A 17,411-nucleotide genomic window follows, 5' to 3' on the forward strand; every position below is an offset into this window, starting at 1 on the left:
ACATATAGGTGACAATTCTATAAGTGGCGTGGTGAGAGCCTAGGGAAACCCAGGTTCTCTTCTACAATACTAGCGTAAGCTGCATATCGGTGTGCCTTTACATTTAAACACCCACAGTTGTGCCTGCCTGAGCGGCCCTTTTCCTAAGCGGCGATAAGCCCAGCATGCGCCAATCTGGTGTTACCCGTAGCCCATTGCGGCCGCCGGCAGTACTTCCACCCCCAGCGAGTGGCATTTCTGCTTCTGGCGGAAATATTAAAAAACAAATTTGTGCAGGGGGTTATCCGGCGGTAATCGGGCAATGCAGTTACCGCCAGGTTAACATGTGATCCCTTACTGCTACCTCAATGGGTGGCAGTAAGTGCTTCCCCCCGCATGGCCAAATGGCTAGAGCAATCTTATCGCGTGGTCATGTCTTTTTTTTTTTTGGCACGTGGCAAAAACAGCTCCTGCCCCTAGTGCAAGGCCCTTTTTTACCGCAGCTTAGTAAACGGGCTTATCGCTCGCTCTTTCAGGGTGGCCTGCGGCGGTAGTCCTGCTCTGAAGCATGCGCCATTTCCAGGGGGGAAAAATGACTTGCACGGCGGTAATTGGGCATCGCCGCATGCTGTCCGGTTACCGCCAGGTTAGTGCAGGAACCTTTATCGCCACCTCAGTGGGTGGCAGTAAGGGTTCCCTCCTGCATGGCCATGCGGTAAGAGTTCTGTTACTGCATGGCCGTGTGTGCTGGGGGCTTTTTTTTTCACCTGCTGCGGTAAAAAGGCCCCTGGTGCACGGGAAAAAACGCCCCCCCCCCCCACGGCCAGCGCAGGGCCTTTTTTCCTGCAGCTTCGTAAAAGGGGCCCCTATGTGCATTGAGTTGTAAAATTCCTCTTTAAGTGCTATGTAACAAAACTCTCCGGCCACTAGCTGGTCACTACAGATTCAAAATAGCTTATGCACGTATGGAAAAATAAGATATCTGAACCTTCCGATTCATCACAGCGAAGTAAAAAATACATATTTACATAACAATGACACCCAAATAAAATAATAGATATTGATATCTATTACACCTAAATTACATGAATTCTTTCAAATTCAGCAGACATAATAAATTATACACAGCATAAAACAGAAATCTCTGGCACCTCTTCAGTGCGTGAGATACATACAGGGAATCAACGATACACAGCATATCCCGGTCCCATGAGAAGGCCTCGGTTCCTTTCCTAATGCCTTGAGTACGCCACATCTGCAAGAGGAAGAGAGGAGGGGGGTTGAAGCTTTTCTTTGGCCAGAGAGTGCCCGGCAATGGTGACGATTCTTACCTCTGTGATACTCCGGATTCACATTTTCATAGATTGGAAACAAAGGGTTCTCTTGCTCGTTGCGCAGTTTCCTGGCTCTCAACACGTCCCGGACGCACTGGTGTAGGTACACGTACTGACACTACAAGAGAGAGACGACATCTGAAATGCTCTCTAAAAGCGTTCTGGGCCCGCCAGCGCACTGTAAAAATGACCCACTACTTTGTATCTTTCAGTACTCGGACCTGGATTCCAGAGATATGTGTGAAAGTAAAACTTACGGTATTTTATAAGTTAGGCGCATAAGTACGCCCTGCCTATGCTCTACCTATGTTTACGCTCAGCTGCAAAGTTCACACTATCGGGTATGCACAAAATTTATAGAATAGTCAGATTATTTTTAATACAAGTCTGTGTTTGTATGCACCTGTGAATGATAAGAATACCAGCATCAGGGCTTTTTTTGAGGGGGACCTTGGGGGTACTGAGTACTGGCATCTTTTCCATCGTGTGCTAAATTTGACCCATCCTCAAGTTTTAATGAACGAGATCAGGCTCTACACACCAATTTTGCCTTGTCATAGATTCTGTGACTAGTTGCAGGGGGCCTGGCTATTTATTTATTTAGATTTTGCTCACACCTTTTTCAGTAGTAGCTCAAGGTGAGTTACATTCAGGTACTCTGGATATTTCTCTGTCCCAGGAGGACTCACAATCTAAGTTTGTACCTGAGGCAATGGAGGGTTAAGTGACATGCCCAAGATCACAAGGAGCAGCAGTGGGATTTGAACTGGCCACCTCTGGATTGCAAGACCGGTGCTCTAACCACTAGGCCACTCCTCTGCTTGTTATTCTTTAGGGTTTTACATGGAAAGTTTCTACTGTTTGAGATTCTGCATGGAATCTTGTCACTCTTTAGGATTCCAGAATCCTGATATTTCTTTGGGGTTCTACATGGAATGTTGCTATTCTTTGAGATTCTGAATGGAATCTTTATTTATTTATTTAGATTTTGCTCACACCTTTTTCAGTAGTAGCTCAAGGTGAGTTACATTCAGGTGCTCTGGATATTTCTCTGTCCCAGGAGGGCTCACAATCTAAGTTTGTACCTGAGCAATGGAGGGTTAAGTAACTTGCCCAAGATCACAAGGAGCAGCAGTGGGATTTGAACCGGCCACCTCTGGATTGCAAGACCAGTGCTCTAACCACTAGGCCACTCCTCCACTAGCAACATTCCATGTAGAATCTCAAATAGTAGAAACATTCCAGAATCTCAAAAAGTGGCAACATTCCATGTAGAATCTTCAATAGTAGCAACATTCCATACATTTATTTAGATTTTGCTCACACCTTTTTCAGTAGTAGCTCAAGGTGAGTTACATTCAGGTACTCTGGATATTTCTCTGTCCCAGGAGGGCTCACAATCTAAGTTTTGTACCTGAGGCAATGGAGGGTTAAGTGACTTGCCCAAGATCACAAGGAGCAGCAGCGGAATTTGAACCGGCCACCTCTGGATTGCAAGACCGGTGCTCTAACCACTAGGCCACTCCTCCACTATTGTGGGATGGGTCCCTCAGTGATCACCCTACCCCTGAAGGGTGAGCTGGCATTTGAGTACCGGCACCTTTTTCGCTAGAAAAATTGCACTGACCAGCATTCACATGTGTACTTGTTCCAGTGGCGTTCCTAGGGGGGCTGGCACCCGGGGCGGATCGCCGATGCGCCCCGCCCCCCCCGGGTGCAGCACCCCCCCCCCCGGCGAAAGGACACCCCCGCGAAGGAACCCCCTCCCCCCCGCCAGGTGCACGCCGCCGGGGGGGGGGGTGCCGCGTGCGCCTTTCCTCTGTTGTTCGATACTTCTTCTCTGCCCCGGAACAGGAAGTAACCTGTTCCGGGGCAGAGAAGAAGCATCGAACAACGGAGGGCAGGTGCGCGTGGCACCCCCCCCCCGGCAGCGTGCACCCGGGGCGGACCGCCCCCACCGCCCCCCCCCTAGCCACTGACTTGTTCCCTAACTTTTAGTGGCCCCTAATACAATTACCTTCTAAATGTCTTGAGCTGCGGAGGCCGCACACCACAGCCCCTCCTAGAACGTTGAAGCCATGGGCTCTAAATTAGACCAGAGCTGTTACCATTATGTAATAACTTATATTCCCCTCCCCCACCTTCCTCCCCAAGGGGCTATGAACGTAGATTTTGCAGCATCGCCTCATGTACCACTGAGCCACCTCAATGGGTGGCGGTAAGTGCTCCCCCCCCCAAATGACCATGCGGCAAGTTGGTTCACTTACTGCATGGCCATTTCTTTTTGAGAAAAAAAGACAGCCTTTTACCCACTGCGGTAAAAGGTGGCGTCGGCGGGCATCAAAAACATGCACTGATGCTAGTGCAGACCCCCTTTTACCACAGCTTAGTAAAAAGACCCTTAAGTATCTCTCGAAAGGCACCATCTTGAGAAATTAGCACCAAGGTTACTGCAGGCAGGAAAAAGGTCAGCCACCCATAGCGTTATCATATGTCCGGATTTACCCAGACATGTCCTCTTTTTGAGGTCATGTCCAGGCAACCGGGCGGGTTTTGCCAGCCTGCCCGTTTGTCCAGAAATCCGTACAAACGGGCAGATTGCTAGCCTCCACTCCCCTTACTTACTACTACCCTGGTGGTCTAGTGACCTCTTCCGCCTTCGGGCCAGGAAAGAGCCCCCTCTTTCCTGCTGCATGCATCCTTCCTGTTGGTGATCTCGGTGCCGATTCAAAATGGCCGCCGAGAGTTGAAGTGACCTCGTGAGGCTTCAACTCTCGGCAGCCATTTTGAATCGGCACCGAGATCACCAACAGGAAGGATGCATGCAGGGCAGCGCTCCGGGCAGGAAAGAGGGGGCTCTTTCCTGCCCCGAACAGGTCACTAGACCACCAGGGCAGTAGTAAGGTAAGGAGAGGGGGGGGAGGTGACGGGGTGTGTGACGGGGGGAGGGGAAAATGTGACAGGGGTAGAGCGAGGGTGTGAAAGGGGGCGGGGTGTGTGGGGGGCGGGGCATGTGGCCTCCTTTTGGGGGGACAAAATATGGTAACCCTAGCCACGCATGCCGTTTTGGTGTTGGCCTCTCAGTTTTTTTCACTTCCACTGGCCATCTCTGCTCTTCGTCTACTAGTTAAGTATTCTGAGCAAAACAAAATTAAGCCGAGCAAACTGTTCTACAGTCTCCCCAATCATCTCCTTGACCAGAACAGAAAGATTCATTGAACTCACCTCGGTTTGAACCATATGAACTCGGTGTAGTCTCAGGTCGTGGACTGCACCATAAATATCCACAGAATCTCTGGAATCCAGCTGCTGAAGGATTCGGTCCAGTGCGATGAATGTGCCAGTTCTTCCCACTCCAGCACTGAAAAGCAAAGGCAGCATGGAATGGATGCCCTTGGAACAAAACCTTCGGGACTAACATCCTCAATTTGCTGAACCAGTTTTTACAATCCAAAAATATATATAATTCCCAAGAGGAACATAGTAACATAGTAAATGACGGCAGATAAAGACCTGTATGGTCCATCCAGTCTGCCCAACAAGATAAATTCATTTTACATGGTATGTGTTACTTTATGTGTATACCCGAGTTTGATTTGTTCTTGCCATTCTCGGGGCATAGACCAGTACTGTTCTTGTACTAAAAGTTCTGAAGCTAACAAAGCCCCTTAAAATTTACCCTCTAGCCCATCCATATCTATTCAGTCACGATCAGGGCATAGACCATAGAAGTCTGCCCAGTACTGATCTTTTACTAAAAGTTCTGAAGATTCTGGAATCCTAAAGAGTTACACAATTCCGGAATCCCAATTAGTAGCATCATTCCATGTAGAACCCCAAAGAGTAACATAGTAAATGATGGCAGATAAAGACCTGTATGGTCCATCCAGTCTGCCCAACAAGATAAACTCATTTTACATGGTATGTACATAAAAGTATTGCCACACTGGTAATTACCAAAAACGATAAATAGCAGTTCATCTTAGAAGTAACATCTTTTTAAATGTGATTACTCAATGACAGTGGCATAGCTATGGGGGCCACGGGGACCTGGGCCCCCCAAATTGGCTCTGGGGCCCCCGGTTTAACTGGTGGGGATCCCCAACACCCACCAGCTAATGGCAGTTGCCATTAATGTTTTTAAGGGCTCTCCACTTGCCTCCTCCTTTGATGTCTGTACCTTGGAGTTCATTTTCAGAGAGTGGAAGAGAGAGAGATACACGTGGAGGGGCATAATCGAACAGCGTCGTCCATCTATATGGGCGACCATCTATATGGCCGGTGCCGCAAAGAGCAGTCCCGAACTGTATTATCAAAAAAGATGGCCGGCCATCTTTCGTTTCGATAATAAGGTTGGGGCCGGCCAAATGTCAGAGATGGCCGGGTTTGAGATGGCTGGCATTGGTTTTCGCCGATAATGGAAACCGATGCTGGCCATCTCAAACCCGGCCAAATCCAAGGCATTTGGTCGTGGTAGGGGCCACATTTGTAGTGCACTGTCCGTACCTGGGAGTTCGACTTTTTTGAAAGTGAGAGTCCTGTCAGGCGGTTTTGTGTGCTTCCCGCCACTGTGGTCCTCTGTTCTCCGGTCGTGGTGTTACTATGCAGTCTTCCCTTCCCTCCGAGGGCGGGGCAGTGAGAGCGACTGCGATTGCCTGTAGTTGGTCCCTTCTCCTTCTGACGTCACATTACCATGCAGCCTTCCCTGCCCTCGGAGAGCGGGGCACTGACAGCGATTGCGATTGCCTGTGGTTGGTCCCTTCTCCTTCTGACTTTGCGTTTGTTTCCCTGGCAACTATAGAGTTCTCTTGAGGGCGGGACGATTACGAACCCTATGAAAACTGCCACACTGCCATGGAGTCAGCTTCAGAACATTGGAGGTGCGAATTATTATCTTAGAAGGTAATAGAACGACATGAACTGAGAGATGTTAAACTGTGAGACATTAAGTTTCAGTTTGGACACTGGACTCAGGCCATTGGGATTTTGAAGTTGTGGAGGTTGTGAATCAGGGATATCCCAAATTCAGGGGAAGCCCATATATTTATTGCTTCTAGTCACTGAGATCCTTTTTCTCCACCAGAGAATATAGAGTGATTTATATTGGTGACTCTTCACGTATAAGGAGAAATATCTTTTTCAATAATTGACAATCGTAAAACAATCATGTTTAAAAGATGTGACTTAGAACTTGTATTTATAGTTTTTGAACCATTTTTACTTACTTTGGCATTTGCATTCGTTAGCATGGACTTGGCTCATTAGCACATCTTAAAAAAAATTAGTGCCTGTGTGTACTCCGGTCAGCTGGTGCAGTTATCTGGATCGTTCCTGTTGAAAATTGACCTGATGGATTTTACTGGCCACCATATTCACATTCATGGTTACCTGCAGTGTACGATAGTGGGTCCAGCGTTGGCTGTTCGGTTTATGTAGTCTCTTACGGTTCTCACAAACTGGATCAGGGACTGCGTGGTTTCTGGCACTCCGTGGTCTGGCCACACGGTGTAATGGAAGTGACGAACAAGCCTGGTGGAGTCCAGCTGCTCCTCCTGCCAGAGACAAGAAGCTGATGTAACAAGGATGTCTTAAACCTGCCCTGTGAGGCAAAGACAAGTCTGAGCAGTAAAAACAGTGTGTGCCTGTGACAGCCAAAACAGTGCTTTGCTGGAGAACAGTCAAAAAGGCTGGGCCATTCCCAGGGCTGCCGAGAGACTGAACCGGGCCTGGGGCAGGGCCACTGCTGCCCCCCCCCCCCAATCATCGCCGCTGCCCCCTCTCAAATCACTGCTGCAATTGAAATATCATATTGGCTGGCGGGGATCCCGAGGCCCCTGCCAGTAGAAGACGTCTTCCTCCAGCGCTTCTCTTCTGCCGATTGCCTGCTTTTTCTCTCAGGGCATACTCGGTTTCAAAACTGAGCATGCACGCCTGAGAGGAAAAGCAGCCGCACAGCTGGGCAGAAGAGCAGCGCTGGAGGAAGACCTGCAGTGTCTGCTCCTCTGGGTTCTCCCCAGTTTCCAAGTGGGGCCTGACTGTGGCGGCACCAGAGTTTTCTCTGTCCGGCTCCTGTCGGGATGCGATCACTCCACTCAGGTCCCGACAGGAGCAGGAGAGAGAGAGACCCCGGCGTCGGGCCCCCCCCCTTGGAGGCCTGGGGAATTTAGCCCTCCCTGCCCCCTACCCTCTCGGCAGCCCTGGCCGTCCCCAGTCTTACAGAAAGATGAAGGGATCTTACACTGCAGATTTTAAATTCCCGTATTGTCCACTCCGGGAGTACAGACTCTGACAGCATCTGAACGATGAGGTCGCCATAGTACAAGGAATCCTGGTCAAAGGGCCAGTAGTGGTCACATTTCACCTACAGGAAAAAGAGATGGATTGTTAAAAGAAACACAAGAGTCTTTGCTTGTCTTTAACAGTACAATTGGTCTTGGAGCTACCCAGTGCCAGACTCTGCAGATGGAAGTCCCTACGAATGGTGGTCGAACCTTAAATTTAGCCAGTTCCTAAAAATTCTCCTTGGTGCCCAGGGTGTCTTGTGACCTTGGCTCTCCCTGATGCTGCTCTTCAGTGCTATACTTCAATTTGCTAAATGCCGAAAATAAGTGTCTCAGTTAATAGGCCCAGTGAGGACTTGATGTTTCCATGGAGTGGAAGAGTAGTCTAATGATTAGCGCAGTGGGCTGAGAACCTGGGGAACTGGGTTTGATTCTCCTTTATGACCCTGGGCAAGTCACCTACCCTTCCACTGCCCCAGGTACAAAAACAGATTGTGATCCCAGTAGGGACAGAGAATATGTGAATCACTTTGGTTGTACCACAGAAAGGCAGAATATCACGTCCGTGACCCTTTACCCATTGTCCAAAGAATGTTGCCATCTGTCTGCCCATCACACTTACTTCTTTGATAAATGCTAGGTGACAAGCTACCGGTCACAGTACAGTGCAAAACTAAAATTGCACTTAAGTTGCTTTGTGTATATGTGCTGAATGGAGTGCTTTTGACATTTTTACACAAAACGGCCAACCATCACGGAAGTGTCTTGTAGTGACCTTTTATGTCCTATGAACTTCCATGTGTTACCCAACAAATGAGAAGCACCAGGATAGGGGGTCACCGTAGGAAGCTGGAGGGAAAAGCTCAGAAGAAATGTGAGAAAATACTTCCCCACTGAGTTGGTGGTGGACATCTAGAATGATGATCTACTAAGGTGGTAGGAGTCAAAATGCTGACAGAATTCAAGCATGCGTTGGACAGGCGTCAAAGGACACTAGTAGGAGATGGACAAAGACCACGGCCTATTTGGGGTCCCTGGTATTACATTAGGTAGGTAAAACTGGGTGACTAAGTGGTCCTTGTGTGATGAAATTTTCTTTGTCCATCTTCGTTTCCTGTTTGGGAGGCAGCACCACTTCTGTTTGTACCTACATTTTCCCACCTTGGTTTTAATCTAACTCCTTGACTAGATTTGTATAATTCTCCCACGCATTCCAGAAAGCATTGCTCAGAAACAAGTGGAAAAAGAGTAGATGTCCCCTGTTCCCTCACCCGTCCTTTCTCCACGCACTGGGTCACCATCACAATGTTATGGACGTTCTGCTCCCACGCCATCTTCCAGAAGTCATCTTTGGTGCCAGGAAGTGGGCCCTGAGCGGCAATGTATTCCCTTCGAAAACTGTTGCCCTGAAAAATCCAATGTTATCATGTTGTTAGATCTAACTTGGAAAAGCAGGAAATGCATTTCTCCATTGGGAGCAGATGGATCAGGTAGAGTCCTTTGGGGGGGGGGGGGGGGGGGGGTTGATGATGAGGGTCAGAGTAGCAGGTGTGTGAAATATGAAGACCAGAACTAGAACTGGAAGATCTCAGAGATGAAAAGGCAACTAGGACCTTGAATTAAATTAAATGTTTCAAGATGCTGAGCAGTATTTTATCTTTTCTTTTGAGCTAGCCAACATCTCTCATTTGTGTTTCATCCTTGGCTAGTTCCCACCTCGGTCCCTGACATCTGAGGAGTGCCTAAAATGACCGTGGTTGTGTATTACCTGTCAGAGACAGAAGTAACACTTCTGATTAGATGATTTCATGCATTTTACTCAGAACTACAGTCTAATCCAGGGGTTCTCAACCCTAGTCCTCGGGACACACCGAGTCGGTCAGATTTTCCGGATACCCACAATGAATAGGCATGAGATAGATTCGCATACAATGGAGGCAGTGCATGCAAATTTATCTCATGCATATTTATTATGGATGTCTTGAAAACCAGATTGACTTGGTTGTGACCCAAGGACTAATCTGAAGTGCTATTCAGTTTTAAAAAATCTGTGCAACTAGTCCTTTCTGATTTATCAAGACTTAACTTAATCACCTTTCCTCACAAATATAATCAAACAAAATAAAACATGGAAAAGAAAATAAGATGATACCTTTTTTATTGGACATAACTTAATACATTTCTTGATTAGCTTTCGAAGGTTGCCCTTCTTCCTCAGATCGGAAATAAGCAAATGTGCTAGCTGACAGTGTATATAAGTGAAAACATTCAAACATTACTATGACAGTCTGACAGGGTGGGAGGATGGGGGTGGGTAGGAGGTATGCATGGGGACATCAAAGCATATCATTGATATTCTAACAGGATGGGTGTGGATAGGTGAGGGGTGGGGTGATCAACAGAGAAATACAGCTTTATGGTTTATAATGGGCTAGGAACCCCAGATCCTTGTTGGTCAGCATTTTACAGGACCAGGACACTGTACCAGTGAGAATCCTGAAAGGTAACTTTAAAACCATACAAGAACGTAAGACCTCTGAAGTCAGAATGATTGAATATTTTAACACCCAACAGAAAGGACTTAACAAGGATCTGGGGTTCCTAGCCCATTATAAACCATAAAGCTGTATGTCTCTGTTGATCACCCTCCCCTCACCTATCCACACCCATCCTGTTAGAATATCAATGATATGCTTTGATGTCCCCATGCATACCTCCAACCCACCCCCATCCTCACACCCTGTCAGACTGTCATAGTAATGCTTGAATGTTTTCACTTATATACACTGTCAGCTAGCACATTTGCTTATTTCCGATCTGAGGAAGAAGGGCAACCTTCGAAAGCTAATCAAGAAATGTATTAAGTTATGTCCAATAAAAAAAGGTATCATCTTATTTTCTTTTCCATGTTTTATTTTGTTTGATTTCTATAGATTCTACATGGAATGTTGCTATTCCACTAGCAACATTCCATGTAGAAGTCGGCCCTTGTAGATCACCAATGTGGCCGCGCAGGCTTCTGCTTCTGTGAGTCTGACGTCCTGCACGTACGTGCAGGACGTCAGACTCACAGAAACAGAAGCCTGCGCAGCCTTCTACATGGAATGTTGCTAGTGGAATAGCAACATTCCATGTAGAATCTCCAATAGTATCTATTTTACTGTCATAGTAATGCTTGAATGTTTTCACTTATATACACTGTCAGCTAGCACATTTGCTTATTTCCGATCTGAGGAAGAAGGGCAACCTTCGAAAGCTAATCAAGAAATGTATTAAGTTATGTCCAATAAAAAAGGTATCATCTTATTTTCTTTTCCATGTTTTATTTTGTTTGTATTGATAACCTTAAGAGTGGACTAACACGGCTACCACACTCCTCTACTCACAAATATAACAAAGCAATGATTGTGTCTGTAGCTACATCGCTACTCAGATTCTGTGGGATGTGGTCTTTGTGCTATTTATTTATTACATTTGTACCCCACATTTTCCCACCTATTTGCAGGCTCAATGTGGCTTACAGAGTACCGTAAAGGCGTTTGCCAATTCGGTTGATAACATATACAAGGTTATATTGTTATATCTTGAAATGGCGTGGGCAAATAAAATATTGAATGCTGCTCAGTTTCTCACTCTGAGTCTGAAGGCTAGGGATTTGAAACTGGAATAAAGAATGCAGCACTTGTTCGGAATGATCAATGATAGAAATAGCTAACGAACTCATTAATCCATAGTGATCTGCATCTGCTCCCATTGCTTTACAAAGAAGTGTACCCAACCCTCCAAAGTTAAAGTAGAGTATGTATTTTAGGAGTGGAGGAATAGCCTAGTGGGTTAGCGCAACATCGGCCACCATAGTAAACCCTACATTAAAAATGTATTTTTTTTTCCAGTGTGAAAACTGGATAGAATAAGAGAGATCGCGTTCAATATGCTTTTCTTCCCTGAATTTATTTACTTATTCTAGCTGTGTGGCTTGTGCTACTCGACCAGTGAATCCTAGAAAAACTTAGCTACCTTTAGCTTATAGGAAGATCGTGTAGCTTCTGCACTCTGTGAAACAAGAATGTCGACGTATCATAGTTATATTAATATAACAAATTTTAAGGTAGAGGGATCTAATGGACATACATTGTGCTGACATTTTAAAGTGATGCTGTTATTGCGTTTTTAATATTGTCAACCATCCCAAGTTTCGGTGAAAAGTGTCGGCGATCGATATTCAAAGCAATTTAAGTGGCCAGAAATGTGCTGTTGAAAATAACTTGGTGAGCACCGAACTCAAGCCTGGCTATCTTGAGGGTGTTCTTGGGGGGGGGGGGTGCAGAATTTGGCTGGTTAAGTTCTGATATTCAGCACTAAACCAGCCAGGTTAACCCCATAAAAGTCAGTTCTGTTTTTATGTGGTAACCCATAGCTGCTTAAGTGCTAAATATTACATTTACCCCTCCCCCCCCATTTTCAATGTCGCACTACCGGCTTCTGCGCGGTAATGCCAACACAGCCCATTCAATGTGAATGGGCTCTGTTGGCATTACTAAACTGCTAGCAGGGCCGCCGAGAGACTAGGCCGGGCCCGGGGCAAGGCCGCCCCCCCCTCCGCTGCCCCCCATCGCTCCCCCCGCCACGGCAGTCCGCGGTCTCACCTGCCTGCCTGCCTCCACAGCTCCGAGCCCCCTTCATTCAAAGCGGCAGACGCAGATCGCGTCTCTTCTGGCCTTCCCTCCCTGTGTCCCGCCCTCCTCTGATGTAATTTCCTGTTTCTGCGAGGGTGGGACACAGAGAGGGAAAGCCAGAAGAGAGGCGATCTGTGACTGCCGCTTTGAATGCAGGGGGCCTGGAGCCGAGGAGGCAGGCAGGTGAGACTGAGGACTGCAGCGCCAGCAACCTGACCCTGGCGCCGGGCCCGGGGAATTTTGCCCCCCTGCCCTCCCTCTCGGTGGCCCTGACTGCCAACCACTAGTGTGGCTTTGTAAACAGGGTAGTTAACCGGCAATGGGTTTGCTGGCTTCTCAAACCCTGAAACTCAATGCCAGTGCCTGGATATGGCCCAGCATTATTAATGCCGGCAGCGATCAGCAAAACACTGATCGCCTCCGGCCGAATCTTGGGCCCTTAATATCTAAATATGGTCAAATATAAATAAACTTACAGGTATATAACTAGCATTAATGTAGTCTGAACAGGGGTCATCGTCCACATTGGAAAGCTTTACTCTTGTCGAATCATCTGGGAAGAAATGGATTGAGAATTATCCACCGGCCCCGTGTGATCCCTCTCACAAGAAATTTCACATTTAAACAATCTGCATTGCTTGTTAATAACTTTCAGGGACGGCTTTTACATTTAGGGGAAGATTTTCAGCAGTGCCCCATCCTGTTAACTGTAACCAAATATTCAGTGAACTGAGAAGTCTGTGCCACTGACTAGAACAGATTAAAGATGTTTGGATATCTTTATTTGGTTATTTTAGGCCTGCTGTAATACAGTAAACTACACAAGCTTATATGGATTTTTTTTTTTTGTTACATTTGTACCCCGCGCTTTCCCACTCATGGCAGGCTCAATGCGGCTTACATGGGGCAATGGGAGGGTTAAGTGACTTGCCCAGAGTCACAAGGAGCTGCCTGTGCCGGGAATCAAACTCAGTTCCCCAGGACCAAAGTCCACCACCCTAACCACTAGGCCACTCCTCCCTAAATCTTTAGGGTACCGTGGCACTCACATTTGCCCTCTCACAGTTAACCAGATACATTTTGTACAGACACCGTGTTGTCCAGCCCAATTTCTACAGAATGCAGAATGGGAAGGTTTTAAAATTGAAGCATTTATCAGATTAATTGCTGAAATTAACTGCATGGCATTTCAATATTAATCCTTTAATTTAGGAGGCATTGATGCCTGGATGTTCAAAAGCAAACACAGGCACTAGAAGCCATTAGCGCCAGAGTAACGCCCGCATTTGCTTGCGGTGAGTGCATGCTTGCCGGCTCTGAATACTAATAGCATGCTGAACAGGGACATTAGTAATATTAGTATTCCTTCCCCAATGCTCAGTGAGTAGCACAGCAAACTAGTGTACTGCTACTGTTGTAAACCCAGGGCTTTTTTTGAGGGGGTACTTGGGGGTACTGAGTACCGGCACCTTTTCCATTGTCTGCAAAAATTGACCCATGGACCCCAAGTTTTAATGAAAGAGCTCAGGCTCTACACACCAATTCTGCCTTGCCGTAGATTCTGTGACTGGTTGCAAGGGGCCTGGCTATTGTGGGGTGGGTCCCTCAGTGATCAGCCCACCCCTGAAGGGTGGCCTGGCATTTTTGTACCGGCACCTTTTTTACTAGAAAACACGCGCTGTGTAAACCCTACGCCAGCTCGGAACTGGAATTATGGTTTACAGTGTATTGGGGAGGAATGGGGGAGCATGCTAGCAGGACCCCATCCCCTCCAACAGACAGCCTGAACCCAAGAGCCCCCAGTCCCCATGTCGCTGTTGGGGGGGGGGGGCTTGGGGTGGCAGTAGGCCACCAAGGCTGAAGGGATGGCAGAGGTCCGGTGGTCCGTGCTTTTCACAGCCTAAATTTGCATGCTATTAGCTCTGATCATAGGGGTGTTATAGCCCCGCACTATTTTTAGAGTACTGTTTGGAACAGCGCAGGGCTTCCGATCATCGACACCTGAGTGCTCCTGTGATAACTGTGTTATCCAGTTAGTGCACTCTCCCCCGGATTCTATATAAGGTGCATCCAATTGGCATATGCAACGTAATTGAATAATTAATTTTATTTATTTATTGCATTTGTATCCCACGTTTTCCCACCAATTTGCAGGCTCAAAGTGGCTTACATTACACCGTAATGGCGATTGCCATTTCCGGATGGAGAATTACAGGTTGTGTTACATTAAAGCAGATAAATGGTACAATAGAAAACAGAGAGGTATTGCATTGAAGTTCCTGAATGAGTTATAAAATAAGTTATATAATCAAATATAGAAAGTTCATGTCCGGCATGAGAAACACAGTTCTCATGAGCCAATCAGTGCCAATCACTGGGCAATAGCAAGCAATTATCAGCACTAATTGGCACTAATTAGAATTTATGCGTATTCTATAAAGAGCTGCTTGTAAATTCTAGTGTGTGGATCTGAAAAGGGAGTGTGGCCGTGGGAGGAGCATGGGTTGGTCAGGGTGTTCCCAAAATTTATGCATGCTGTTATAGAATTAGGGGGGGGGGGGGGTCTGCGCCTAATTTAAGTGTGGGGATTTACACCAGGTTTTCATTGGTGGTGGAGTAGCCTAATGCTTAGAGCAGTGGGTGATAATCCTGGCAACCGGGGTTCAAGTCCCACTGCAGCTCCTTGTGACCTTGGGCAAGTCACTTAACTGTGTGTTTCCCAAGTCAGTCCTGGAAGTACCCCTTGCCAGTCAGGTTTTTCAGGATATCCACAATTAACATGCATGAAAGCAGTATATCAAGCCGAGAAAAGAATAGAGCACAATTTGGCAGGCATGCATCTAACTTTAAGCATGAGCACTTTCGCCGTGTCAAAGGCCTGGTATAAATTTTTGCACCTACAGTTCGCAGTTGTGCGCATACGTGATACTAATCTGTAAGTTACATGCACAACTGCAAGACCCGCCCCTAACCTGCCCTTGTGTCCGCCCCTTTGTTATATTTATAGAATAGCGCCTAAGCACATTTGCACGCATAACTACAAATTAGTGCCAATTAACACCAATTAATTAACGCTACTTAAGGCCAATCGGTGCCTAATTTAACAATTACATGAGGTGCATGACTGGCTCTGTTCTATGATTTGCACACCCACATTTGGCGCGAGTTGGAAATTTGGGTGCAGTAATTTATAGTAAAAGGACTCCAGAGAGAGAGAGAAAAGTAACTGGGCTGAGGCACTGGCCCCTCTAAGCTGAGCGGGAGTCCTCCACCTACAGTCCTGCCAGTGGGTGGTGCTGTTTGAATAGTGAGGGACAGGCAAGTTTTGAAGGACTCCAGGGAACCCTAACTGTCCAAAGAGATTGAAAACACAATATTGAAGCACCACCCCCTACTGGTAGCTCAGCTTAGAGGTAACAGTGCTAAGGTATTACTCGGGCTATGTTTTAATTTAAAACAAAGGAAAAATGAATGGAAATGTCTGTGGGTTTTATTTAAATTTTAAAATAATGCACCCCTGTCCTGTACAACACAACAAAGAACCAACTAGCCTGCACCTTAAACTAGTCTCCCTCCCCCCAAGGCCGTCTTCCCATCCCCCTTCCTCTGGGCTTCATTGTTTCTTACTCCATCTGGGGCTTTCACAAGGCTGGAACAATCCCCAGTTGCACCTGCCCAGTAGACGCCATTTTGAAGTACAGCGATATTCCATAAGGGCGGAGCTCATGTTGGCCAATAGTATTTTTAATTACAGCATTGGTGGGACAGAAGCGACTGGACGTCACTCCTTCACCTTATTGACTTATGGATGGGGTATGATGGGTGTAGGGGGAGGGGCAGGAACAGGGCATTATTTTACCTCATCTTCTGTCTCATTTCTTTTGAAAACAAAAAAAAAACACATTAACAACAACGCAACAAACAATGAAGGGAAAAAAATGACTAGTTTGCACCCCGAGATATCACATTATGAAGTCTTGAACTCACATGGCAATATGTTGTTGTATCGATTTTTCCCTCTGTTCTCTGGTAAAAGCGCTGTGTCGTAAGACTGGTTTCGGCCCACGTCCTTAAGATCCTGAAAAACGAAAGAGCACCCTATGAGGGGAACATCTCCGGAAAAGGTGCCGCCAAACTGAGCATTGATTTGATTTATTCACTGTATATACCGCTTAACACAGCTAAGCAGGGCTTTTTTTGAGGGGGTACTCGGGGGTATCGGCACCTTTTCCAGTGTCTGCTAAAATTGACCCACGGACCACAAGTGTTAACGAAAGAGCTCAGGCTCAAGACACCCATTCTGCCTTGTCATAGGTTCTGTGGCTGGTTGCAGGGGGCCTGGCTATTGTGGGGTGGGTCCCTCAGTGCTCACCCACCCATGAAGGGTGGCCTGGCATTTGAGTACCGGCATCTTTTCCATCGTGTGCTAAATTTGACCCATGGTCCTCAAGTTTTAATGAAAGCAGTCAGGCTCTACACACCAATTCTGCCTTGTCATAGATTCTGTGACTGGTTGCAGGGGGTCTGGCTATTATGGGGGTGGGTCCCTCAGTGATCACCCCACCCCTGAAGGGTGGCCTGGCATTTGAGTACTGGCACCTTTTTTGCTAGAAAAATTGCACTGCAGCTAAGACACCAATAATCACAAAATTCTAACAAAGACCATACTGACAACACATGAAATATATATATATAAAAAAAAAATCTAAAACAGCCCAAAGCGGATCCACATCATGGAAATGAAACAGTCTTCTGGCGCCCTACCTCGTACTCTTCAGACAGGAGGTAGTTGGAGTCTGCTTGAAGTTTGGTGAAGTGCACATCAAACTGGCTTATTTTAATTGGACTAAAATAGTAAAAAAAAGAAAGTAAAAATTACACTACATTAACACTGATGATAATAATTCAATCAACCCAGTGTTTGCAGTTTGAATTCAAAATCTAATATCTCTATTGCAAACTATGAAATTCCACACAGTCTGTTATGAAGAGGTAAAGGACTTCAGATACCCGGTGCAAATTTGCTCTGTTTTGAACAGCACCGCTCCGCTCTGCCGCTGGTTCGTTAGTTTACCAGTGCGGTTACAGGCGGGCATCCTCATCAGTCAAAAATCATCCTATCTTGCTAAATCGCATACATT

General features: G+C 46.6%; 1 protein-coding gene across 2 annotated transcripts in view; it reads right to left on the reverse strand.

Moving 5' to 3' along the window:
• Positions 1–801: 801 nt before the first annotated feature.
• The window catches only part of PTPRB (protein tyrosine phosphatase receptor type B), a 136,634-nt gene continuing 120,024 nt past the window's right edge, over positions 802–17,411 (reverse strand). For both annotated transcript variants that reach the window (XM_030214108.1, XM_030214109.1), the window contains 9 exons: positions 17,035–17,116; positions 16,258–16,348; positions 12,747–12,823; positions 8,866–9,000; positions 7,552–7,674; positions 6,702–6,865; positions 4,539–4,674; positions 1,311–1,431; positions 802–1,234 (listed from right to left, as the gene is read on the reverse strand). In XM_030214108.1, the coding sequence (XP_030069968.1) occupies positions 1,212–1,234; positions 1,311–1,431; positions 4,539–4,674; positions 6,702–6,865; positions 7,552–7,674; positions 8,866–9,000; positions 12,747–12,823; positions 16,258–16,348; positions 17,035–17,116 (952 nt within the window). In that variant the 3' untranslated portion in view covers positions 802–1,211. The remainder of the gene's footprint in view (positions 1,235–1,310; positions 1,432–4,538; positions 4,675–6,701; positions 6,866–7,551; positions 7,675–8,865; positions 9,001–12,746; positions 12,824–16,257; positions 16,349–17,034; positions 17,117–17,411) is intronic.

The sequence above is a fragment of the Microcaecilia unicolor genome, chromosome 9 (assembly GCF_901765095.1).
Source record: "Microcaecilia unicolor chromosome 9, aMicUni1.1, whole genome shotgun sequence".
Lineage (NCBI taxonomy): Eukaryota > Metazoa > Chordata > Amphibia > Gymnophiona > Siphonopidae > Microcaecilia > Microcaecilia unicolor.